This window comes from Corvus cornix, chromosome 2, assembly GCF_000738735.6.
Source record: "Corvus cornix cornix isolate S_Up_H32 chromosome 2, ASM73873v5, whole genome shotgun sequence".
Lineage (NCBI taxonomy): Eukaryota > Metazoa > Chordata > Aves > Passeriformes > Corvidae > Corvus > Corvus cornix.
Genome location: NC_046333.1, coordinates 16,525,666 through 16,550,201, shown reverse-complemented (window position 1 = coordinate 16,550,201; position 24,536 = coordinate 16,525,666). Strand labels below are relative to the sequence as shown.

The window sequence follows — 24,536 nt, the reverse complement described above, 5'->3', positions numbered from 1 at the left end:
ATATATATCTGCTATGTACAAACAGTTAGAAGAAAAATGGATGTACACAATGATAGTTATATGTGAGAGGTGGAAAGCTTAGACTCTGATCTAAAACTCATTGAGTCCAGTGAAAAAGTCTCCCTCAGACATCTCTGGCTTATTAATCAAGACCTTAGACAAATTTTAACAGTGCAAATCCTGGATATCTAAATTGTTGCCTCAACATATTCTACACGCAGAAATGGAAGCCATTGATTAACTCAAGGCCCTACCATACACAGAGGAAAAAAAAAAAAGGAAATCCATCTTAAAACTATGATGGTGGATAGAATTCTAGTAACTAAGTTTTGAGCATAGCCTTCAGAAGTACTTCTAATTACCTGCAGTTAAAAGTGTGAATTTGCTAGCTTCACTGCTAACATTTTCAGATTACAACATCATCTTCAGCTTTTCATCCAGGCTGAGATATTGGTTTGTTTTCTTTTGGTTTTCCACTGTAAGAAACAATGCTTTCCTCTTAATAGTTGTGGAGAAAGAATTCTCTTCTCAGTTCTGAGTTGTTGAAAGATGCCTTCAAAAGGAAGGAAGAAAATGTGGGCAGAAGGATCATAGTGCTCTTAAGCACATTGAGTTTTAGCTTCTTAATTTGCTATAATTTTAAAGAACTTTATATGGTGTTCTTGCTAACTAGCTTCTGTACTCAATGAAGTTGTACTTCAATTTGATTTACTGTGATTTTTAAAAAGCTGCTTTTGGTAATTTCTTCACTATTAACTCACAGATGAGAGCTTTCCATCTTTCTCACATGAAGTTTTAGGGTTTACAGGTCTTCTGCAGTATTGCACAATCACAATTGAACTTAAAAAACCATCACCCTTAAATAGAATTAATACTTACAGGAAGAATATAAAACCTATCATTGCTACTTTCTTATATGCATACTTTTTACTTTTGGCCTTATCATATTAAGAAGATGCCAAACATTTTTCCAGAATGCCCTGACATTACAGTTTGGTGTGGTGATGTGATTAGCTTCTCACTAACTGCAATCTCTTTAAGCTTTCTGGAAAAACAGTGTCTTGATGAAATAACTTATCTGGTGTACCACAGAGGATCATCCAGTCACTGTACCAAAGATTTTCAGTATTTGCATGGTACTACTTGAAAAGAGGATACTCCAGCCTTTAGATATCACTTGCCTTAAACTAATTTTTTTAATCCTATTTTGTAGCTTGTATCTATGCCTTTGTCCTCCATGATCAAAACTTTCATTCTTCCACCTGAAAGTTATTTTGTTTGAATAACCACAAAACAAACAAGCCTTTCAATAGTATTCTGTGTGTTTTGCTATGACAAAAGTTCTAATTAAAACACTGATTTATTTTCCTCTTTTTTACTATTGGCCAGGGGCACGATGGCTTGGTAATATTTTACATATCTGCACCCTCTCCATTCATAACACTGAGGGCTGTGGGCTGATCCTGAATTACTCTGGGCAGGTTAGATCTTAGTGTAGTGTCTCATTGACCATGTAGAGAAAATTAAGGTCAGTCTCTACGAAGTCAGGTCATTATTATCAGTGTATAAAGTGATCTCAATAAAATTTAAGGGAACACATTTATGGTAAAACATTACCTTTTTTCCAATGAATTGCTTGTTTCCTGGCACTAGAAATATATCTATTTGTTCCCTTTCAAAAACAGACATTCTGCTTTAATTCTAAATTCTCTGCTGCTTTATAGAAACTTACATTACTAGGACACGCCAATCCAAAAGGATGGGGGAGGTTAATAAAGCTCTCCCCCTTCTTCCTCAGCAGACAGTGTATAATGACAGCATATCTACCCAGTGATCTACTCACCCATGATAAGAAAAGAAAAAGAACGATTTCCAACTGCATGTGTTAGATCTTGAGTCATGCAACTGCTAAGAAACACCCAGTTGTAACCTGGGTGGAGTGCACGTCTCCTCTTCCCATTAGAAAATTAAAAGCTTCTGGAGAAAAGCAGGCAGAATGTCGGGCTGGAATTCAGAGGACTGATTCTGCTGCACATTCATTTAATCTGACAGAAAACAAATTAGGAAGTTTTACTTATTTCCATCTCCTTTCCCCACAAACTTTGTTTCTCTCTAACATTAGAACACACACTTAATCAAGTCTGTATCTGCTGTAGCATTTCCCTCAACACATTTCTTCCTTATGAATACATGATGGCCTCCACCCATCCCACTGGAGCACAACCCTCATGCTCCTGAACACAGACCAAAAACTTGACAGATAGCACTCCAGATTTTCTGGGATTTCTCTTATTTTCTCTTTGCTTTCTAGAGGTGTGCTGTTCTTATCTCCACTGTTCCTCTTATAGGCAATGCCTGTTATAGCCAGGAGAGCTTTGGAGAGCTGAAAAATACTGCCATTCAGCTCTCAGCCTTTTTCAGGACATTGGAGAGGACAGGAACAAATCTAGAGACGGAGCAAACAAAGGCTCCCTTGTACAAGCAGAATAGATGTTTTCTGCACTATCCTAACAAATACCTTGGTTATGTGTTTAACAACAGCAAAATAAGTGTGAAACCACTAGTGTATTAAGGGTGTGACCATGTTACTGGTAGGTCACATATAGAAATTAAAACACATTTTCTGACAACAAAATGCACCATCAAATATTAATCCTTTATTACACGCAGAGTGTTCAGTGCTAAGTGCTGATTTTAAATTGACTTTGGGATAATTTTAAAAAGATAATTGCCAATGAATCTTTCAAAATTACATTGTTCCTTGGCACCATGATGATACCAAAAGTCAAAAGGAGCAACTGCAAATAAAGTCAGCAAAGAGAATATGCAGTATCCATGAAGTCTCAGACTCCCAAGCTCCTCAACTAATAACTGTTTAATAATTATGTGCATGATTTTACGAATGCTGTTTGCCAATTTAGATGTATTTTCATGTGCCTGGCCAAAGAGGAAGCTCTGACCTCACCAAAGACTCTGGTCAATTTTAGCCAGCTTGTCAGTGAAATAATTCGGGTTTTTTTAAATAACATGAGCACAACAATGCACTATTCCCTGAATGCATTCTTAAATATGGCTGAGCTGTCTCAGCTGGAATTTTTCAAAGCAATTACCCCTTAAAGCACTGAAACATATTTGCCGTGCAAAACATGGTGGTAATTTGAAATGCTACCATCCTTCTGCTATAATTATTTTATCTCCAGCAGTGTTGGAGGGAAAAAAAGTGGCATTTCTTGGCTTCTTTGGAGCAAAATCTGGAATTTTAATACGAATTGCCTATAAGTGCAAGACTTAGCTGAACTACCTGGTGACTTCTCTAAACTGAAGTAACAGAAGGAGGCAATGGTGACATCTTCACCTTTTTTCACTACACTTTACTGTCAGTGCTTTAGATATATAAGAAAAAATCTGCTAAAGGCATTGTTTTGGCAAAGTTATAGACACTGACAATAGGATTTTAAATCAAGAGAGAGGTCTATTTGCACATGGCCTCCATTACTCAAAAATCTCTCTTTAACTGAGTGACATCAACCCTTCCAAGACTGCACTGAATTTTCTGACACTTGCTTTTTCTCAGATGGAAACTTCTCGATTTTTTTCCCCCCTCCCCATCTTTTTATGGAATTTAAGGTGTTATAAAATCATTTCTACTCCATGAATAACATCCAAGTACCCTTCAAAGTAGCCTTTTCCAAAAGTACGAAATGACATAAAAATGTCATGAAAGCAGATCACTGCCTTACACGTTACAGAAGATGCAGAGTCACAAAAAGAGGGGGGAAAGAAACCCAATTCTGTGTGAAAACGAGAGAGCGCCGGACAGTGCTGTCCAGCCGAGAGCGCCCAGCCCGGCCGGGGCGGCCCAGGAGAGGCCGCGGGGTGGGGAGCGCTGGGGCTGGGCTGGGCTGCCCGGGCCGGCCGGGGATTGCCCCGGGGGATGCGGGCAAAGCAGCGGCCACCGCCTCTGTCCGGGCCGAGGGCGGAGGGCGGCGCTGCGAGCGCGGCGGGGCGGCCCCACTTCCCTCAGGCAGCCCCGGCCCCGCCGAGCCGGGTCAGGTCCCGCCGAGCCGCGCCTCCTCGCAGCCTCCGGAGCTGCCGCCCGCCCGCCAAGGTAAAGCGGACAGGGAGGGATTAGTCGGACCCCCGAGGGCTCCCGGCGCCAGTCCGGGACCCGACGGGGCGGAGGTGTGCGGGGTCCCGCTCGCCGCGGTGAGGAGCCCGGCGGGGAACAGTGGAGCTGGGGTGGGAGGTGCGGCAAATCCCGCTCTGGGCAGCGGGGCGGGAGCCCGCAGAGCGGACAGACCCCGCACACCGGCTTCCCCCGCGGGACAGGGACCTTCCGGCGGCACGCGTGGCCTCGGGGGGCTGAAGCGGGACCGTGGGGTTTCGTGCTGCGGTGCTAGGTCCCGGTGATAGTTGTTCTCCTCGGTAGGGTTAAGCTGGGTCAGACCTTCCCTGTGCCCAGTCCCTGGGGAAAGCGAGTATGAGGTTGATCATTTGCAAGGCAGGGCTGCCGAAGCTTCCCTGTAGCCTCATGAGGCCGGTGGGGATTCCGAGGGACGCACAGGACCCTGTTTCAGGGTCAGCGTTCGAAAAGTGAAGGCAGGCGGGAGAGAACTGCAGACCAAGCGGGCAGAGAATACCCCATGTAAATGTGCTAATCTATTAGTCTTAAACTAAGCATGTAAGAAGGTGGTGCAGTTACGGCCAAACAGCCAGTAGAGACTTCCAAGGAACAGTTTACATCTCTCTGCTGGTGGTGCCTTTAGCCACATGGTTTAGTGAGAAACTCTTAAGTGTCGCCTGACTCAGAGAGTGCCCATCCCGCATGATAGCCTCGGCTGAATACCACGGAGAAGTAACTGAAATGAAATCTCCACAAGTTTGGGGTGGTTTTTCAATCCCTCGTGCACCAAAAAGAGAAGTTAATAAATCCATTAATCGTCACACTGGGAAGAGGTATCCTGTAGTGTCTTTTAGGCAGCATATGATCCAGCCAGTCTTAACTGTCATTAAAAATTTGATGTAGGAACACAGCCTACAAACAAAATAAGCAAGGTTCCACCAAACTAGCATCTTAACTTTTTGAAGTCACTTCCCACCCGAGACTACTCTGATTCTGTGATTAATTTGTCTCCAGTTTGTCTCTCCCTCTCAGAACTTCGGTTCGCAGAATTTTGGCAGTCACTTTTCCTCTTTGGTTCTAGTTCCTCTTTATGAATTACATGACGTGTGTTTTGTCATCTCTTCCAAACCTGCATCCATCTTATTTCACATATAAAATGTGTTGATTTTACTGTTAATCAATTATCCTGCTGCTGCACAACAGTGATGTAAATGTAGTCAGGGCTTGATGTAGTCCAGTCTGTGTCATTAGAGACAAATAGGTGAGCCCCAGTGCTCCAGAGAGCCTATACTAGTGACCTGCTCCACCTGTGCAGTCTCTTAATCATTTATCTTCACTAAATTTACAGTATTTTTTTTTCTGGTAACTTTGTAAAGAATACGAATTTAGGTTAAAAAAGTTTTACTTTTTGCTGAACCTCTTTGGTTCTGTTTTTCCCTGTGAGCTTTCTAAGGAGACTATTACATTTAATTGTACTTAATGCTTTGTGCAAGCAAGCATTGCTTAAAAATGGAGATAATTTGGTTTGAAATATGGCATACAAATGTCTTTGGTAGGTTGAGTCAGTGGAGCATTACAGATAACTGAGTGGTCCTTGTTTTATTCTCAGAAAATTCTGATCCATCTGGGAACATACATAACTGGAAAAATGTACTGTCTCTGAAAGGAGACATTTAATCATTCCCTGTGTCTTCTCTTTCTTTTTAAAATACCTCCTGTGGCTATTACAGACTATTCTAGTGTTTGGAGGCAAAATGTGTGATGGTTCAATGTAATTATTGAGTAAATTGTGTTTTAATTGTTCATGCTGGAATTTGTGGTTATCAGTGTGTAGTATCTTCAAGCAGGTTATGATGCTTTTGAAGTGCTGGTTTATTTTGTTATCAAGTCTATTTGTTACAGCAAAGTTTGATTTTTTACAGATCGAAAGTCACTATACTTGGGCAGTGTCTAGTAGATCACTAGATCTACTAGATCTAGGTGCACATAACTCATGCACCTGTAAATAAGGTGTAACCTTGATCTTTTTTGTAATTTATAAGGACACACATTTGGTAGGCTAACAATTTGCACAAAAGAGGCAACAGTATTAGCAGATGGGCCTGTTGGATGTTGCAACAATTTAAGTCAGTACTGAGCCCCAAGATTTCTTGAAGGTAAAAAAATTACTCAACCCACTAAGGTTTTGCTTTTGCTGTGTTTCACCTTTCCTGATAGAAGAAATGTCTTAAAGCAATAAAAGGAAGAAGAGGCAGAACGCTTTCCTTCTCTTGGTCTGCTGTGAGTGGTGAAGGGACAGCTAGGACTTGGGCAGCCTGTGGATGGAGGGATCACCTATTGAATCTCTTTGGCCCTGCAAAATGTCTGAGAAAACCACCAGTCTGGAGTACTGCTGCAAGTGAGAGAAGGGCTTGCCTTGTTTGAGAGAGGACCCGTCTTCCTTGCAGATTTGTGAACATCTGACCATTGATAAGATGATCTGGGAACATGGATTTTCTTAAAAGCATGCTTCTGTTTCAGAGGTTGCTTTACAGAAATGTAGCTGAATTTCATTTTCCTGTATATTGTTCAGATATCAAGGCCCTTATCCTTCCCTGCTCTCTTTGCAAACTACATGTGTTTTTCTTACCGACCATTTTTTCCATCTTTGGTTGCAGTATATCTTGATTGTTTTGTTGTAGGGTCAGTCTGACCTGTTGTGATGATGACTTCACATGGTCAGATGCTGATTTGGGGTGAAAGTGAAAATAAGACCTGTTATTTGCATGCAGCAATAGGGAAGCTTTGGCTTATTTCCTTTGGAGGGTCTCTAGTGACAATGGTAACTTGCATCCATGCAGACCTTCCAAAACACTTACTGGGTTTTAGAGGCAGGACTCTCCTCATCCAGCTGTACACGTGAGCATTTGAGTCACCCGAGGTTCTGAGTCACCTTTACAGTCTCTTACACAGAAAGGTAGATACTGCTAAAACTTGGTTTGGAGGCCCAGTTTTGGACAGCAACTATGAATCATGCTCTATAAAATTGCCTTCCTTTCCTTTCATTGTCTAAAAAGAGCTTGGGACAACCAGGTCAGATGCAGATGTCATTGTTGTCCAGCCTGTTGATCCATGGCTACACTAGATATTAACAGTAGAGCTGCCAGTGTAAAATATGTATGTTGTACTGTGAAAGAAAGAAACTGGGTGCCATGTTCTTCTCAAGTTTCTGTAGGAGACTTTGAGCATCTACAGGAGCATATACGAGGTCGTGTTCCTCACCACCCCTCAGTTTTAATTTATAGTATTGCTTCTGGGTTTTGAATGAAAAGGAAACACAGATGACTTTGATCTGACTTAGTGTTTTACTCTGGGAATTCACAAACTAGTTCGGTAATGATAGTTCAGAAAGTTTAGGCCTGTCATTAGTTTCAAAGACTTTCTTCCAATAAACTACCTTTTAGATTTGTGGCTGACTAATTGCTCTCATTTTTTTGCTATGCCAGCCTGCACACAGCAGTTTCTTCTTGTTGAGCATTGATTCAGCATGCTATGAATTTATGCCAAAATAAACATGGGCTACAGTCATTAGAAGTATTAGGTGTATTTTGGGGAGTAGATGCATTATGAATCCTAGAGGGAGAACAACGTTCAGTGTATATACGAAACAGATTTTTCTCTGCTGCTCCATTTAGAAATGCAACCAAAATCACATCTGATAGAAGTTTTGCACTGGATACATCTCAGTGCATTTCCATTTTTGCTTTCGCTTTGTATTTGCCTGTAATCTAAAGCAGCGGATGTAAAAGTGTGGCATGTGACATCAATATTAAAGGATAAAACTCTCTGTTTCTGCTATCAGTGATGAGCAGACCCTGCATAGTTAATGTCACTACCAACTGAAAGTCCTCAGTTGTCCTCAGACAATTGAACTGATAAAATAAACTTTTTGGTGAATATCTTGTCATTGTACCTACACCTGTCAGGTAGAGTGGGGATGGAAGGGGAGCAAATCTTCCTTTAGCAGCATTGCTGGTCCATCAATCATAGAGAGAATCACAAGCAGCCAAAATCAATCATACAGGCACTCACTGGATGCTTTTGCTGATAAAAATGGCAAATTACCTTCAGAGTGCCCAAGTTTTAGGCAAAATTATGTGTCTGTCTCAAAGGCAACTCACCAGGAAAGGTAGGAAGCTCAGCAGAATGGTCAGTTAACCTGTTGGCATCAAGTCCATGTTGGCAGCAATGAAAACGTGCTCCTTGGTGGCCTTAGTTGATCTGATCATTTTGGTACTCTTACTGCATCTTCAGGTAACCCAGTCTGCAGACACATGATTATTTTACTCTGCCTCAGAGCAAGATTTTGATGTACTTCTGAAGATTTTTCTGGTATTTTCTAACAGTACTGGAAGGCCCCATTCCCTCACTTGCTGTGGGGATTTCACTGAAGCACAGAAATAAGGAGGATTATCAGCCCAAAAAATATTTTTGAAAGGTGATGTGGTTTTTCTGTCTGATTTCAAATTAAAAAAAAAAAACAAAACAAAAAAACCAGTCAACTACACTTTACTGTTCTCTGTGCTTTTTGATGTGTTTGAAATATCTGCTGTGCATGTGCCTCAGAGGACATAAACTTCTGAGATATTCTTGAGCTAGCAAGAATACGTGCCAAAAATATGAACACAGATAACATTCCCAAACACTTGTGGTTACAGCTTAGTTTTGTACTTTGGTGACCATATCCTCGTGACTGAGAGGAAGGTGACAGACCTAATTAATGTTTGAGAGAGCAAATACAAATGAGCCAGTGGTTTTGGATGCTAGTTCTAGGAAGGGATTCAACATAAACTTAACTGCAGTTCTGTCCTATAAGGGGCCATGTTCTTACATGAAATTCAGCAAAACCTTTCATATCAGTCACTAGATTGGCCTCTTTTGTCTCCCCTGTGTCGTGGTGGAGGTGCTGTGACCAGATCAGCATTGTTCCATCCCTCCACTTCTAAGGGAAAAAAGAGAGGGAGGCAGTGACGTTTCCTTCTCATGGAAAACCTTAGAGAAATGGAAGAATGGAAATGTCACAAGGTTCTTCTCCTTTTGTGCATTTTCTTCTCATATCTGTTTCTTTGTGCAGTTCAGGGCTCCGTGGGCTGTGACAAAGCAACCACCACCATACCAATACAACATCCTGTCTGTGGTGTCTCCAGGCTTCCACTTTCCTTACAGATCTTCATCTGAAACCCACTGCTTAAAGCTGCTTGTAATCACTGCATTGTATGGACTGAAAGAAGCAAATTTGCTAGGTGAAAAGTTAACAGTGGGCCTTGGAATTGTACCTGACACTTCAGTCAGTTGTAAAACTGAGAAAGATTTATAAAAAAAATCTTCATTTAATTTTTCTACTACTCACTGTTACTGAGCACGGTACTTCGGTGAAATATCTGTAAATTCATATTAAAGCATTATTTGCTTTATTTGATTTTGATATATGAACTTTGCATGAAACAAGCAGATGGATTCAATAAAATCTTTACAGATTCATCGTTTTGCTTCGCTCTGTTAGAGCATTTTATGTTAGTGTGTTTTCCTTTTTCAGTGTTCCTTTCCCATACCATGTGTGCCATCCCTTAAGCATTTCTGGCAGTAATAAGAACATGTGATTATAAGAAAGAAGATGGTGATTTAGAGCTTTTGCCAATGATAGGTCATAGGAATAAGTTATTTGCATGGGGAGACAGTTGTGTCATGGACCCTTATAGCATATCTTGTGCTTACCTAGTGGCTCATTGTGGGAGGAAGTGAGTGTTAGAAAAGATGAGCCATCGACTATCCAACCTAGCAGTTCCTGCACTCAAATTTGGTACAGTAACTTTTCTTTCCTTTTTACCTCTTCCTAAATTTGTGCTATTATTTTCACTATTCCACACTTAACATCTCTTGATTCTATGGGGAATTGAGGAGGGGAAGGATTTTCCCTCATTTTACACCCCTGTATGCCTTCCTTTCTCATCTGTGGGCTTCCTTGTCTGTGGTTTTCTGTTTGTTAGACAATCTGTTAATGTAGGATCAGCCTACTTCATGGACTGTGAAGCTAAACATCAAAACTGCATTATTGTATGTTGCTGCCAATTGTTTAAAGTACAAGACAGTCTCATGTGTAGATACAAAAATGCTGCTAGCAAGGATTTTCTTGCTATTTTCTAAGTCCGTGAGAGACTTTTCTCTCTCACAGAAGAGAGAGAGAAGAGAGTTATGTAAACAACCAAGCCACCTGCAACCTTGAAAAGTCTTGTTTATGGTATAGTAGAAAAATATTTTGACAATGGATGTTTTAGGGTATTAGCCAATCACCCCCAAGGGGTGGCTGATCCTTGGTCCAATTAGACTATGAAGAAAAAAGTCAAGAGTTTGTAAAATAATTAAATAAATCAATCTTGCTGCACAATTCCTGCCTGCTGATCTTCTCTCCTCCTCCTCCCTATGGCTGCAGGACACGGTGATATACCCTAGGGCCCAGGCCTGCGGTAATACTCGTGTTGTCATCTACATTCTGTACAGCAGTGTTGGGTAACAGGAAAAAAAACAGGAAGGAAAACATTGCACCAACATCAACAAGCTGCAGATTATGGGAAGGAATGTGGAAACTATAAATTTCTGTTACTCAGGGTTACATTACTCTCTTGCTATTCTGCTCTGCCATCATGGCAGGGAGTGGGAGGAACCTAGAACTGAGGTTCACGTTTTCTGATAACTTGTATGTCTGCAGTTGTTTATACCTGAGTAAAGCTGAAGTAGACACATTATCAACACAAGATGGGCGAGCCTGGATAAGCTGGTGGTTCATGAGCTGAGGGGATACACTTCCACCCAGCCTTTTCCAGGAGAAGATATGTTGGGGGAATGGAAATATTGTTCCTGTGTGCCATTAATCTAGCACAGAATAGGGAATTGTTTCTTCTACCAGTCTTTGTAAAGGCGTAGGGCTGGAAATATGTCTCCTCCTACCATTTTGTGTTGCCTGTATGGCTCATGAGAAAGTCCCCAGACTGGACCATTCTGCAGTAAATAATTCTGTGACAAAATAAAAAGAAGATGACCAAAACTGTAACTGTAGTTCTGTAATGTTCTTAGGTCCACAGGCCAGACTGAAGCACATTGACTGATGTGAGGATACTGTATAAGAATGAACAGAAGTGGCACTGTTTTGATTTCCATAGAAACAATCCCCTTGTGAGCTGACAGGAAGGTACGAAGTGAAGTTCTGGTACATAGAAATTGCTCCCAAGCTTTCTCCTCCCTGCATCTGTTCTTTACACCAGGGTGGTTTTTTTCTTTGCCTTTCATAAGGTGCTTTTAACTCACAGTTGCCCAGCTGCTTGGGTACATTTGGGATGCATTTTCTGGAGCCCAGGATCCAGACTGTGTCTGTGCCTGAGTTATTTTAGAGAGGATCTTAGTGAGTGAGGGGTCTCACATCCAGCCTGCATGCCATGTCCCTCTACATGCCTTTACCATAGCCACAGGTTAAATGTCCTGTCTTCTCAGAAGGAGAGCCCTTTGCTAACCCTCTCCTCTGGCCTTGAGTAACTTCTTCCTGACATACCGTGAGTAAGCTTTTAGGTAGTCCCTTGTTCCTTTCAGCTTCACTTAAATGAGCCTCAGTGACAATTCACTAATCTTGCCATCCTGCCTCACCCCAAGAACAGGACCCACAGCTGCTCCTCCCAGACACCACTCTCAGCAAGAGTGTTAAAGAAAAAAGTATGTGTTTGGGGAAGTGCATGGGGGGAGAGGGGAAGGCTGGGGAGCACAGAGGTGATGGATGCTGAGTCAGCACAAGTGTAAAATATCAGTGTCATCATTAAAGTGGAATAGTATAGTTTTCAGGTCTATGAAATCTGGGTCTTTTGGACTAATAAAGACTTTTTCCAAAATCATTCCTCACTGCAGGTTTGTTCCTGTAAAACATGTGACTTAACTGTGTATTTCCAAATTGGCAAAAAAGGGAACAAGCTTTCAAGAGGTTTAATTGCATAAATGGCATAGTTAAAATTTGTGTGGAACACAAATAGGATGTGTGAGTTTTGGGTGCTCTTACCTAACAACGTTTGTGTTTATATCTGGGTGAGTGATTCTGGAATTAGTAGAATATGAGCTCTAGTACCCCATGTTAACATTAGAGTAGGATTCTCAGTTGACTGTATTTATCTACCATTTTAATTTTAATCCAAAGCCAGATGTGACTCAGTTTTGAACTAATAAGGACACTTTGCAGTTGTACAGTCTTCCTGAAGCTACTAGTGTTCTAGTGTGTCACTTTTATTCCCTCATGAATGGAGTTATAGCATGTCACGCCATCCCTGAGATAAATATGCAGTGTAACTTCAGCTGCAGATAAGCCTCCAGTTATTGGGACACCAAATTTCCCAGAAGAATAGGGAATATTAGTAAAAAAATGCTTTCAGATTTATCAGCGTGTGCAGGCTTTTTATTGGAAAATACCATCCTTATCAATGTTAGGTCAGTACAGACTGGAAGCAGTCTAATTGCTTTTGATCCATTCTTTTCAAAATGTGAGCTAGTGTTAAAGCAGAAGAGTTACAGGGCCATGTTACGTAGGTAAGAAAGAGGAAAGTCAACATGCTAATTGCCAAATCTGATTGTGATTTTGAAACCTTGGGGTCAGCTGCCATTTCTATTGTATCACTCCAAAACTTCCATTTCCATTCTTAGTATCTACCAGAATTAGTAACTAATTGGATTGTGTTCCTCTAGGCTTGAATTCTGCAGAGACAGATGTTCTCTTGTACTTTACTTCATAAAAGTGGGCCTAAATGTCTGTTAAGGACTTTTTACTAGATGTGATGGAATAGGTGGTTAAGGAACTTCCATCCTGCCTCACTTAGGTGTACATATATATAGAATACTCATATACTAACTAGTATGTGAGTAGTGTGAGTTTTTCTTGACACCTAACTGTAAAATCGCTGTAAGAAACCTAGTTAGATCTATTTCAGACCTGCAGTCAATCTGGCTGGAGGGTTACCCCCAGCAACAGCTAGCATCGTGTACTTCAGAAGGAGTCAGGAAATCTTGTGCTGGAAGGTATGGTGTAACCTGTCTATCATGGAAGCTTTACTCTGGTTCCAAACTGGTGGAGCCTTTATTTTAGGTCGTAAAACATGAGGTTCATCATGTTGCGGTTCTCTGCAATACTAACACTTCTAGCTATAACTACATGCAGAGAAAACCAACTCCTCAGCTTGCTTACTCACCAGTTGTGATGATGAGTTTCACAGTTACACTGCACATTTCCCTGGACCAGTTATTCAGACTTTCATTTACTATTTCATTGATTTTGTGTTACAAGTCAGGATGAAATGGTGCTTCAGTAACTTTCCCCTAGGTTTTGATGCATTTTTTTAATCACAGTAGTTTCCCATCTGTTTTCTGTGACAATCAGTTACCCTCTTTCCAGCTTTTCACTTTATGGCGGGACTCTGTCACTTTCATTAACACTTCCCTAGTTTTCTTCCTTTTTTCTGTCTTTGCTATGTGCTTTCAGCTATGGGATGATCTACTTTGCGTAGTCTGTAGTATACAAGGGTGAATCTCTGATTTGAGCAATTTACTCACTGGGCTACTGGTGTGTCTCTCTAAAATGTTAAAGCTTTCTTCATTCCACTCCAGAAATCATTTAAGCATTAAGCAATAGCAGAAAGTTGCAATGCTGGTAGTGGTCATCTGGATAAGTTAAACAGTGTTCATTTTGGTGGTCCTGGTACTCGGACACTTACACACTGTAGTGCAGGCACTAGGACCTGAAGGTGTGTTTTTGATGTTTCTATGTGACTTGTCAAAATAGATTTCATATATTTTTATCTCTGCTATTTACGTATGTTGCAGTTTAAGAACAGCAACAATACTTTAAATGTAATGAATGTGTCTGTGACTGTTCGCCAGATCACTAAGTGGGCTCGTTCCTAATACTGTTCATAGCTCAATACTGTTCATTACTGAATCCACTCTAAGTCTTTATCTTCTGACCTCATGCTGTACCTCATTCCTTTTTTGTTGTACTCCTTTGGTTGGTTAAACTGCATCAACTCTACTGAGACTGCGTTGCAGAGATAATAATCTTGGTATTTCCTGTTCAGTTTCACAGGGCCTTTCAGCTTGTTTCCCGACTTTCAAGTGTAGAAGCCCTTTTTACCATGTGACTTAGACCACTCTTCCTGTGAAAAGGGCCTACCTTTGAGTATTTCTCAGAGCTATCAGATACTAAAATACTAACAGTTCAAACTCTGCTTGGTATAGTACCCTATCTTGGGGGCTTTTTATGTACACTGTATGGTCACTTTGTCAGATTTCATGATATTTTTAAATAGGTTCTTTTTTCTTTTTTAAGCAGGGTGAATTTTATACCACTGTTTTACTCTTCCTTTGTTAGCTGCCTACTGAGTGTTAAAGATTCTATCAAACAATTCAATTTCCTATCTAAATTGGGAAGGTAAAAAAATTAATAGGTCCAGTGGGTCTGGAGGGCTTCTGGTAAATGGTGGGGTGAATTAATGAGTCAATATTTATGTATTACATAAACCTGTGAGGGCTTAATTATACATAAACTAAAAGAGACTTGGTGGTTAGAATAGCAAGTTGAAGAGAAAATGTCCCAATCTCTTAGATATACAGTATGAGAAAGGTAGGAGTATTAAATGAAATAAAATTTTAAAAAAGGTTTTTATGAGAGCTTAGTGAAGATTTGAGAATGCAAAACTGGGGGAAATAAAAGACAAAGAGTACTTTTAACTGTGCTACTTCAAAAGGTGGCGCAGAAGGCATCAGTTTGAAAATCAGTCACTTCAAAAATACATGTTTCACATATATGCCTTCCCATGAAGCTCTTCGCAGCTTGTTTATTCGTGAAACTGCAATTTCCTCATTTTATTTCAATTCTGATTCTTTTCTCTGCTTAAAATCTTATGCACAATATGGGAAATTTACTGCAAAAGTCCTGTTCTGTTTGGTTTGGGGTTTTTTTTCTGTTCGGTTTGCTGTAGTTGATAGTGATTTTAAGAGTTCCTAGTATTAGTACAAAATAGAGAAAACCCTGATAGAAAAATTACAGTAGAGTAGAATTGAGCATGAAACTCAGTTTTTTCATCTGGGCACTTTGGTAAATCTTTTCCCTTCTTTTGTTAATAACAGCTCATACACCTGCACATTTCACCTTGATTTTCTGGTTTGAATAAGTTCAAGGCTATTTATAAAATTCAGAAAAATTTGCTGATAAAAAATGAGGCAACATCCAACAGGATAATTTCCAAATTTGAAAATTTTTTTGTCTGTTTATTCCTATTGTGGCAATCAAATAAAAGAAACGGAAACAAGTGTGGAGAGAAGTCAAAGAGGAGGAGAATGGATGGACACTCTTTTGCAATTCCATGTTATGGGGACTCACTTTACTATCTTTAGTTTTTCTAGCTCTTGACAAGGTCTTTGGTGAGTATGTAGAGTTCTTATACCAATTTAAGAGATCATTCAGTGTGTTTTAACATTAAAAAATTTCTGGTGTATTTGTTGATTATGATAATAATTTTGTCTTTCTAAACCCAATCAATAAAAATTCAAGAGAAAATAAAATACGAGTAGAGGCAGTGGCTTGCTGGCTTGATGACAACATGACTAACTATCTTTTTTCTGTTGTTGTTAATTATTGAAGAGGGTCCCTAGGTTTGATTTTTTCATTTTTAGACAGTTTTTATACTTCTCTTGGTAAGAAGTTGCAACTGGTTGCAACTCGAGTAATTTTTTGCCGCTTTAATATTTCTATTGTGTAAAAATATAGTATAGAGGATTTCACTTTGTCAAAAGAACTTGTATCAAGATCTTTTCCTGAAAGTTGATCTAGCTAGTGCTTAAAAAAAATCCACCAAAAACATACAAATAGCTAGAACTGATAAGATTTCCTTAGAAGATATTTTGATCTCCTAAATGAGAAAACAGGAAAACATAAAATTATTCGGTATTATTTAAACACTGATGAGATACTTGTCAGTATGAACTGCATCTTCATTTTTTATCACCTAACAAATGTATCTTCACTCTGCCTGATCAAATAAGTGCTGTTTTATCTAGCCTTTCTATGAAAATTGATTCTCCAAGTGCCAGGTGTGTAGGAAGCTACACAGCTGTTGACTCAAATAAATGAATTAAGATTCAGTAATCATATGCCACCCAGCATACTGCTGAGTCTGCAAAACCAGAATGTTGTGTACGAGGTTCTGTACGATAAGCGTGATACAGAGAGAGTGAACCATCCGGTGGGGATTTGTCAGCTGGAAAGGAAGCAGATAATACGACTTTAACTCTCCCTTTGCTCAGTCCTGTGGGGTGTTTGTTCCATTACTTGGGCAGAGCTCTGCCATCTCCACTGCTGGGCTACGGCTGCCCTCAGCCCTGTCAACCACATCCTATTTAAATGTTTTTAAGAGTATCCAGTTCCCAAATCTTTAAGTCTTTGATTTCTGGGATCTGATAGAAACATGAAAGTTCAAAATTCAGTTCTTGGTTACCTGTGCCTTGTTCAGTTACATAATAGTTCTCAAACAGATACTGACTATAGGGTTCAGTGGCCTTTATAATTTATCCATGGAATAGTTACATGACTCAAGATGCTCCATTAAAGGAAAAGCATTAAGACTGAAGAATGGGATACTTGCTGGTTTTCTTTTCTTACCAGTCTTTATAGTCATTAGAGTTGTTGCTGTCCTCAGTTGATTGCTTTCTTGCATCAGCCTGGTCCTCATCCTGTGAGGTGGTTGGTTGGTTGTGTGCTGTGGTTGGTTGCCTTTGGCTGGCTGCCAGATGCTTACCAAGCTGCTCTATCACTTCCCCTCCTCAGCAGAACAGGGAGAGAAATTACAGGGAAAGGTCATGGGTTGAGATATGGGAGGGAGATCACTTGCCAACTACCATTGAGCAAAACAGGCTCAACATAGGGAAATTAATTTAATATATTGCCAGTTAATAAAATTATAGGAAAATGCAAAATAAGAAGAAAATGAAAAATATCTTTACCCCATCCTTCCCTTCTTTCCAGGTTCAGCTTCACTCCCAACTCTTCTACCCCTACCCACTCAAGTGACACAGGGGGATAGGGAATGAGTTTGCAGTCAGTTCATAATGCTTTGTCTCTGCTGCTCCTTCCTCCTCACACTGTTTCCCTGCTCCAGCATGGGGGCCCTCCCAAGGGAGACAGTCCTTCATGAACTTCTCCAACATGGGATCTTTCCCCAGTTCTTCAACAACTGCTCCAGCCTGGATCCTTTCCACAAGGTAGAGTCTTAGAGGAACAGCCTGCTCTGGTGTGGTCCCCCATGGAGTCCCAGGTCCTACCAGAAAACCTGCACTGTGTGGGCTCCTCTCCACAAGCTGCAGTTCCCACCAGGAGCCTATTCCAGTGTGGCACACCATGGCCTGCATCTTCATTCAGGGCACGTCCACCTGCTGTGGTAGGAGGTCCTCCACAGGCTGCAGTATGGATATCTGCTCTGGCATGGTACTTCATGGGCTGCCAGGGAACAACTTGGTTCACCATGAGCTTCACCAGGGGCTTCACACATGGCCTGCAGGGGAATCTCTGCTCTGGCATCTGGAACATCTCCCCTGCCTTCAATACTGACTTTGGAGTCTGCAGGGTTATTTCACTTACATTTTCCCGCTGCTCTTTTGCAGCTGCTGTGCAGCTTTTTTTACCCTTTCCTAAGTGTGTTGCCACAGAGGTGCTGCCAGCACCACTGATGGATTCAGCTTTGGCCACCAAGTCCATCTTGGAGCCAGCTTGAACTACTGTCCCTCTCTGACATGGGGAGAGCTTCCTTCTCACAGAAGTCACCTCTGCAGCGCCCCTCCCAAAACCTTGTCAGAAAAACCAATACAGGTGCACACAAACCCAGAGAACCAATAGGACTACTTACATGTTTAAAGTTTGGCCCTAGTTTGAACCCTGGTTTTATGAGTTCAATGCCACAGTTCTCAATCCTTTGCAGGCTTGAGAACAACTCTTAAAAAAATGATGTTTCTAGTTCTTGTCTCTGGTAGTGTTCCATGGCAGACATCCTTTTACACTGCTTCTTTCCCTACAAAGGAACAGATTTATGAGGAAGAGGATTATAACAGAAGCTGTGTCTGATGACCAGTGTGTGATCCTGTCCTCACACCACCCTCTTGCAACAAGCGTTGCCATCGGCTGTCACGCAGCATCTACCCATTTTCCTTGTCTCAGTGCCCTCCCTCAGATGTCTTGAGGTTAGGTAAGACTGGAGTTCTTGCAGTGCAGTAATATTTGAAAGAAAAAGGGAGAAATAATCGAGCCAAAAAGTTGGTTATATACCTAATCATAACCTGGTTTTACACTAGATAACACCCAATAAACTCTGTAGTATTAGTTATCTAAGCCAAAGAAAGAAGGTTTTCAAGATGAAACATTCAGGAATTTCTCGGCATCACACTTTGTTTCCCTCTCTATCTCTCATTGGCTACGTTTTTTTTGATGTTTTACATACAGCCATGATTTATTAGCTGGTGACTTAATATGAAATGTAAACGATAAAAGGAGGTCGTTGGCACTTCTGATGAGCGTAGATCTGAAGTGTGTTTAAGCATATACAGGATAGAGGTTCTGAACTGTCAGTAGTTACTTCTAAGGTATGGATTCAGGTTTTTGCAAGTCATGAGCACTTGTTTTAAAGTTATTTATGAACACAATATAAAAGAGCATTGTATATCTTCTGGTTTTGACCATTGCTGGATTTGAAATGAACTTCTGATGATTTCTTGTTTGTGGATTTTTTCTTTCAGATGGAGCAAACCTGTGATGATATAGATGAAATGTTCAGCAATTTACTTGGGGAGATGGACATGCTGACTCAGGTAAATAATTCTATTTTTCCATCAAGATTAGAAAAATAGCTATTATGTGTTAGAGAAAAGAGGGAACTTTTCTACATTTTTCATGCACTTCCACTCTGAATAAATACAGTTACATTTTTCTGGTAAACATTCAACTAAATTTCTCTGCTCAATAGTTAAAACAAGTGGCCTGAAGAATAAAGTAATATCAGTGCAGAGTAGGTTGTTAAAAAGACCTAACTGCTTGTGAAAGACATTCTCTGAAAAAACCCCAGCCCTGCAATTTAAATTCCTCTGGACTTGGTCCAAAGAAATTAAAGGATTCTGTGAAAACAGGAAGAGTTTAAGTCTAACTTTTCAGGTATGAATGCTTAGCATACATGGGTAAATGGGATGTAGCCTGAGTGTTGAATGTGAACTTTGGAAATGAAAGCAACATTTTGAATCTATGCTTAAAAGTAATCTTTAGATACGGCAAAATATTGAGCTGCAGTGAGGGTGGCATTGAAGAATTCATAGAGATATAATTGCCAATGCAGAATACAGTCTTGAGAGTATAAAACAGCATGAGCCTTTTCCTAAAGCTCTAGTAATGAAATACTTCCTGCAAAAGCTGATGAAAGGAGAATTTTTATTTCTAGAAAAAATCTACAAAGGGAATAAATTTGTTGTATTTTAATAAATGCATGGTTGAAAACACTTAAGTTGTCACGTTGGATGTGTGAGTTTGGTTACAGCCTTTGTTTTGAGGGGGTCTTTCTTGATGAATCCCAGTGCTTGACAAATTAAATACCAGTAATTCTGAGGCACAGAATAGAAATTGTGTTTAAACTGGGTGAAAGCCAAGATTTCACATGGCGTTCTTAGCTGTCAAATCACAATACTTTGTCCCTTGGTAGCCTTTCTGCTCTTTAAGGACTTTTTAAAATTGTGGATATTTATTTTATATATGTTTGTATTTATATAAAATAGGGAGGGATTTATGGTAATCTCATTTCATTATTAGGCCTTCACAGGAGCAAAAGACTCCTTGTCACAGATTTTACCTCCTCAGATTGGACACAGCACTGTTACAAGTGCAAGTGATGCAAAGAGTGTAAGAGAGTGAGCCTCTTGTCTCTGTGCTCTCTGGTGCAGTACTGGGTGGGAAGGAGTGTTCCTGATATGGAGACAGGCTTCTCCTCCTCTCTAACGTTCTGGTATCACCTCTCACATCAGCTTTGTATGGGTCAAGGAGATAGGGGTGTCTGAAATCTTGAAGACTTTCAGTTAACTGAGTTGGAACTGTTAATTCCCTCAGACTCTTAACTTTCAAAACAAGACTGTAGATTTGTTTTTCACACTTTTTTACCAGTCTGTCTGTTCCTAAAGTAAGTGTAAATGATAGATGCATGCAGAGATACCTTTACATGGCACAACAGGGCTGAAAAAGAAATGCAAATTCAGAATTGGCCTTTTCTGCTGCAAACTAGGAATTCTCTATTTACACAGATTTGCAGTTTACATTGCAACAGCATGGGGTTTTCTTTGTTCTATTTGGGTTTGGGTTTTTTTCAAACAACAGGAGAAAGCAACAGCTAGGTTTCATTTATATTAGTAAATAAAGCACTCTGGAAAGAAAACGATACTGTGGCTCAAATGTGTACACAGCTAAACTCTTTCCACACCCTCCTTCAGAAAACCCAAGAAAGCTAAAAATCAGTCTGGCTTTGCCCACTGTCTCGATTAGAAACAGTCCAGTTCTCTGCTGTTCCCCACACCAAGCCCAGGTGTTGCCTGACAAGAGTAGCTGCCGTCATGGATCAACATTGGATTGAGAAGCATGCAAAACCCTTGCCTTGATTGTGAGACAGTGCTTGAACCCTTGTCCTGGCCCTAGTTAGTTTACCAGTCTAACGTACTCTCAGAAACCAGTGTGTGTCATTCTATTCCTTGAAGAAGAATTGATTAGATAAATTCAGGTAATTGATTTTCAAATGTTAATGTATGTAGTAGTAATTGTATCATCAGATACTTGTTTTTCTTCTATCTTAACAGAGTTTAGGAGTGGAGACTGTACCACCTCCATGCCCCAAAGAGTCCAACAATGAATTTAGCTTTACAGTTGGTTTTAAAGATCTAAATGGTAAGTAGCTGAAAGGACTCTTTCATGCCTTTTATGCTTACTTAAAATACCTTACAGCAACAAATGAGAAGAAAATCTTTACATATCCTTGATCAAAAACCCCAAACCAAACAAAAGGACCCTGTTTTGCTGGAGGAGGGGGGTATATTTTTGTGTCTCAATTTAGGAAACTCCAAAAGGAACAATTTTTTGGAGCATTACTCAGTTTAAGTAGAAGTCAGACTTTTAAAAATGTCTTAGTATAGAGGAAAACAAAAATGAGAAGTCTCCCAAATAACTTTCTAAAATGTAACCTTTTTAATGTAAAGATTTAACTTGGTGGAAGACGAAGTTTCCCAGTGTGATGTCAGAACTGCGTAAACATTTCTGTCCAGTGGAAGTATCAGCTTCAGCTGCTTCCACTTTTCAGTGCTTATTCTCGTTTTGGTTTCCACTGTCACTTTTGCATGTACAGCTGCTTGCTGAGGCTGTATGGCTAACCAAATTAGGTGATTTATCTGAGTTTGAGATAAGAACCCTCCCTTTGATTTTGTTTGTGATTAAGGTTTTTTTTCCTTTTCCTTTTGTGGGTTTTTTGTTTTTTTTTTTTTTTTTTTTTTTTTTTTTGACTGAGGGTTGGTTGTTTGCATTAGCCTGAGTTGGTGTTAACCTCTGGTTTTGTCCCAGGATCAGTTCCCCGTCAGGCTTCCTAAAGACTCTACCAGCAAAGTGGGTAGAACTATGTTAATAGAGAAGATCATAAGCCAACTTTCTCCTTGTAAAGAAAAACTTATTAAATACTATATTAATGTAACAGGGAGAGCAGAGTAAACAGAGATGGCCTAGTGACATGTTCACACTTAGTCTGATGAATGACCTATTCTTTATTGAACTAGATTAGCATTTTTGAGTATCTAATTCAATGCTCTCCATTCCTCTCAAAATCTCACTTAAAAGTTTTCCCAGTTTGTGATTTATTTATTTCTTAACTGGACTCTTCAAAGAGATTTAGATCACCGACTGTTCAATCTTAAAAGAACCCTTCTCTTTTAGAAAGCTAAATCATCCTACAGGGTTTTACTCCACAATATCTCTTACACCATGGCTAGTTCAAACAACCTCAAATTACATACAAAGTTCTGGTATAAGATTTTATCTTATACTCTGTCAGAGTAGAAAACAGAAAGAAGTTACAGTGTTTCTATCTGGTTTATAAGATGCTTTTAAAGGAAACTTTCTAGTTTGTTCCTTGCTTAAAGGCTCCTCAAAAGCTTGTGTGTGAGGGACCACCCATGTGGTATGTCACAGATCACAGAATTACTGATGTGCTACAGATGATACCATGCAGTTTCTTGTGCGTTAGAATTCTTTGATTCTGCTTCATGTAATTTTGTGTAGAATAGTAATAATATATGGAGGTATTCTTCATCTAGGCCTCAGTTACATGGTTTGTTGTGTGCTGTGCCGAAACTTGCTGAGCATTTATGTATGCACTTACAGCCTAATGGGAGCTCATGGAATTTCTGACAATCATATCACTAAGCATGTACCTGGTAACCTTGCTGGATCAGGGCCATGTTTTGTAACATCATAAGGGCCTGAGACTGGTATCACTGGAACTGAAGCTTCCTGTCCTGTTTAGTTTGTATTCGTAGAGTTCCTTGTACTCTGAACTTCAGTATGACCAGATTAATGGTTGCTCCGAAAGCACATTTATTTCTTGAACCCATGTAAAATGTTGTTTCCTTTCCCATAACCCTGTAACCATGCCTTCTGCAATTTAGTCTCTGCTGAACTGGAAACAGTGCTTTGCATTGCACTCACTCTCTGACACATTTTGTGGTTTTCTTTACAGAATCACTAAATGCCCTAGAGGACAAAGACCTGGATGCTTTAATGGCTGATCTTGTAGCAGACCTAAATGATGTTGAACAGAAAACTTTACAAGCCCAGAAAACTCCTTCTTCCAACCAGCAAAGTACAGTCACTCAGCCTTCAACAGGCTTGAATAGTGACATTTATTCTAAAGTAAGTCCCTATGTTACCGTTACTGGACAGTTGGGGGATGATTTGCCTCCTCCACCTCCAGAACCTGAATCAGACCTTCCACCAGCACCGCCGCCACCTCCTCCTGAGCCACTTACCCAGGTAAGTCTGGGTGGAACCTTATTCTAAGCATTCACTAGTTCTTGTCAGTTTGCAAGTGATATTTGGCACTGGAACACCAGTGGATCTCCCAGGTAGATACATCTTGGGAAGATTCTGCAATGATGAAACATGCATGAACTCTAGAATGAAATTTCTATTGCTGTGGCCTTAGCATAGTCTGCCCATTCCTTGACCTATTGCCCATTCCTCCATCTTTCTAATCATTTTGATAGCCCAGTACAGGCATAAATCATTGCAAATGGTTTATTGTAACAGAAATATTAAGAAAACAGAAATATTAAGAAAATTTATCACTGACATTTTAAGAAGCACTAAACAGTTAATATCTTCTTACAGAGAACTTGGTTTTGGCATCAATGCTAAGTATGGTCAAAGATCTTCCCACTTTGTGAAGATGTCACTGTGTGTGTTCATTGCAGTCTTGTGCTGTTTGTACTGATGAGAAAATTCTGTGGATGTTTCCCAGCTCCATCCCTGGCCTAAGTGATTTCTTGCAATAGGAAAAGCTGTTCAGTTGTGTAAAACTCAGCATTTGCTAGGTGACCAGGTGCAGGGATGAGCACAAGAAGTACTTCTCCTAATCCTAACACGGAATCACTCTGCTCTTCTTTGTCTTGTCTTGGAAGGAAGTATTGGAGACAATCTGCAATAGGGGAAAAATGCTCTTAAGAGGTGCCAAAGTTATCAGTAGGTACCTATTTATAACTATTTACAAATTACTGGCTTATCTGTATCTTAAAATTTCAGACTTATCACAATCTCCTCCTTCTTGCAGAGGTGTTTTAACAACTGAAATAAAATGTGATATTTGTAGTATTTTTTTGATGTGAGGTTGTGGAGAAGCAGATAATAGAGAATTCTGCCCTGTCACAGCCTTGCAAGGAGAAGAGAAGGCATTAACAGCGTGATGCAGCCCCAAAAAAATTTAATCTGAAATCATGAAATATACAAATATATTTCTTTCAGTATTCATGTTCATAGTAACTATGGTTGAGAGAAGATATTTACATTTAGGGAATGGAAATATTTTAGGGAACATGAAAAGTATCAGTCAGTTTTGCTTAAAAGCATGGTCAATTCATTGCTGTTTAAAAACCCACACAAACTGAATATGAGTCATCTCAGCATCACTGCTGCCCCTGTGTTTGGAATCATACAGCAGATATATTCAGCAAAAGGAACAGAACATTGGATAGGAAGGGAACCTTTCTGATGACATAACAAGTGATTCACTGGATAAAGCTTCAT

General features: G+C 40.0%; 1 protein-coding gene across 2 annotated transcripts in view; it reads left to right on the top strand.

The window, feature by feature from the left end:
* Window positions 1-4,003: 4,003 nt before the first annotated feature.
* The window catches only part of LOC104689238 (amyloid beta precursor protein binding family B member 1 interacting protein), a 64,809-nt gene continuing 44,276 nt past the window's right edge, over window positions 4,004-24,536 (top strand). Inside the window, exons 1-4 of one of the 2 annotated variants that reach the window (XM_039572144.1) lie at window positions 4,004-4,108; window positions 18,965-19,036; window positions 21,053-21,140; window positions 22,975-23,267. In XM_039572144.1, the coding sequence (XP_039428078.1) occupies window positions 18,965-19,036; window positions 21,053-21,140; window positions 22,975-23,267 (453 nt within the window). In that variant the 5' untranslated portion in view covers window positions 4,004-4,108. Of the gene's footprint in view, window positions 4,109-18,326; window positions 18,418-18,964; window positions 19,037-21,052; window positions 21,141-22,974; window positions 23,268-24,536 lie in introns of those variants that run through there. The other variant, XM_010399298.3, reaches the window with a different exon arrangement.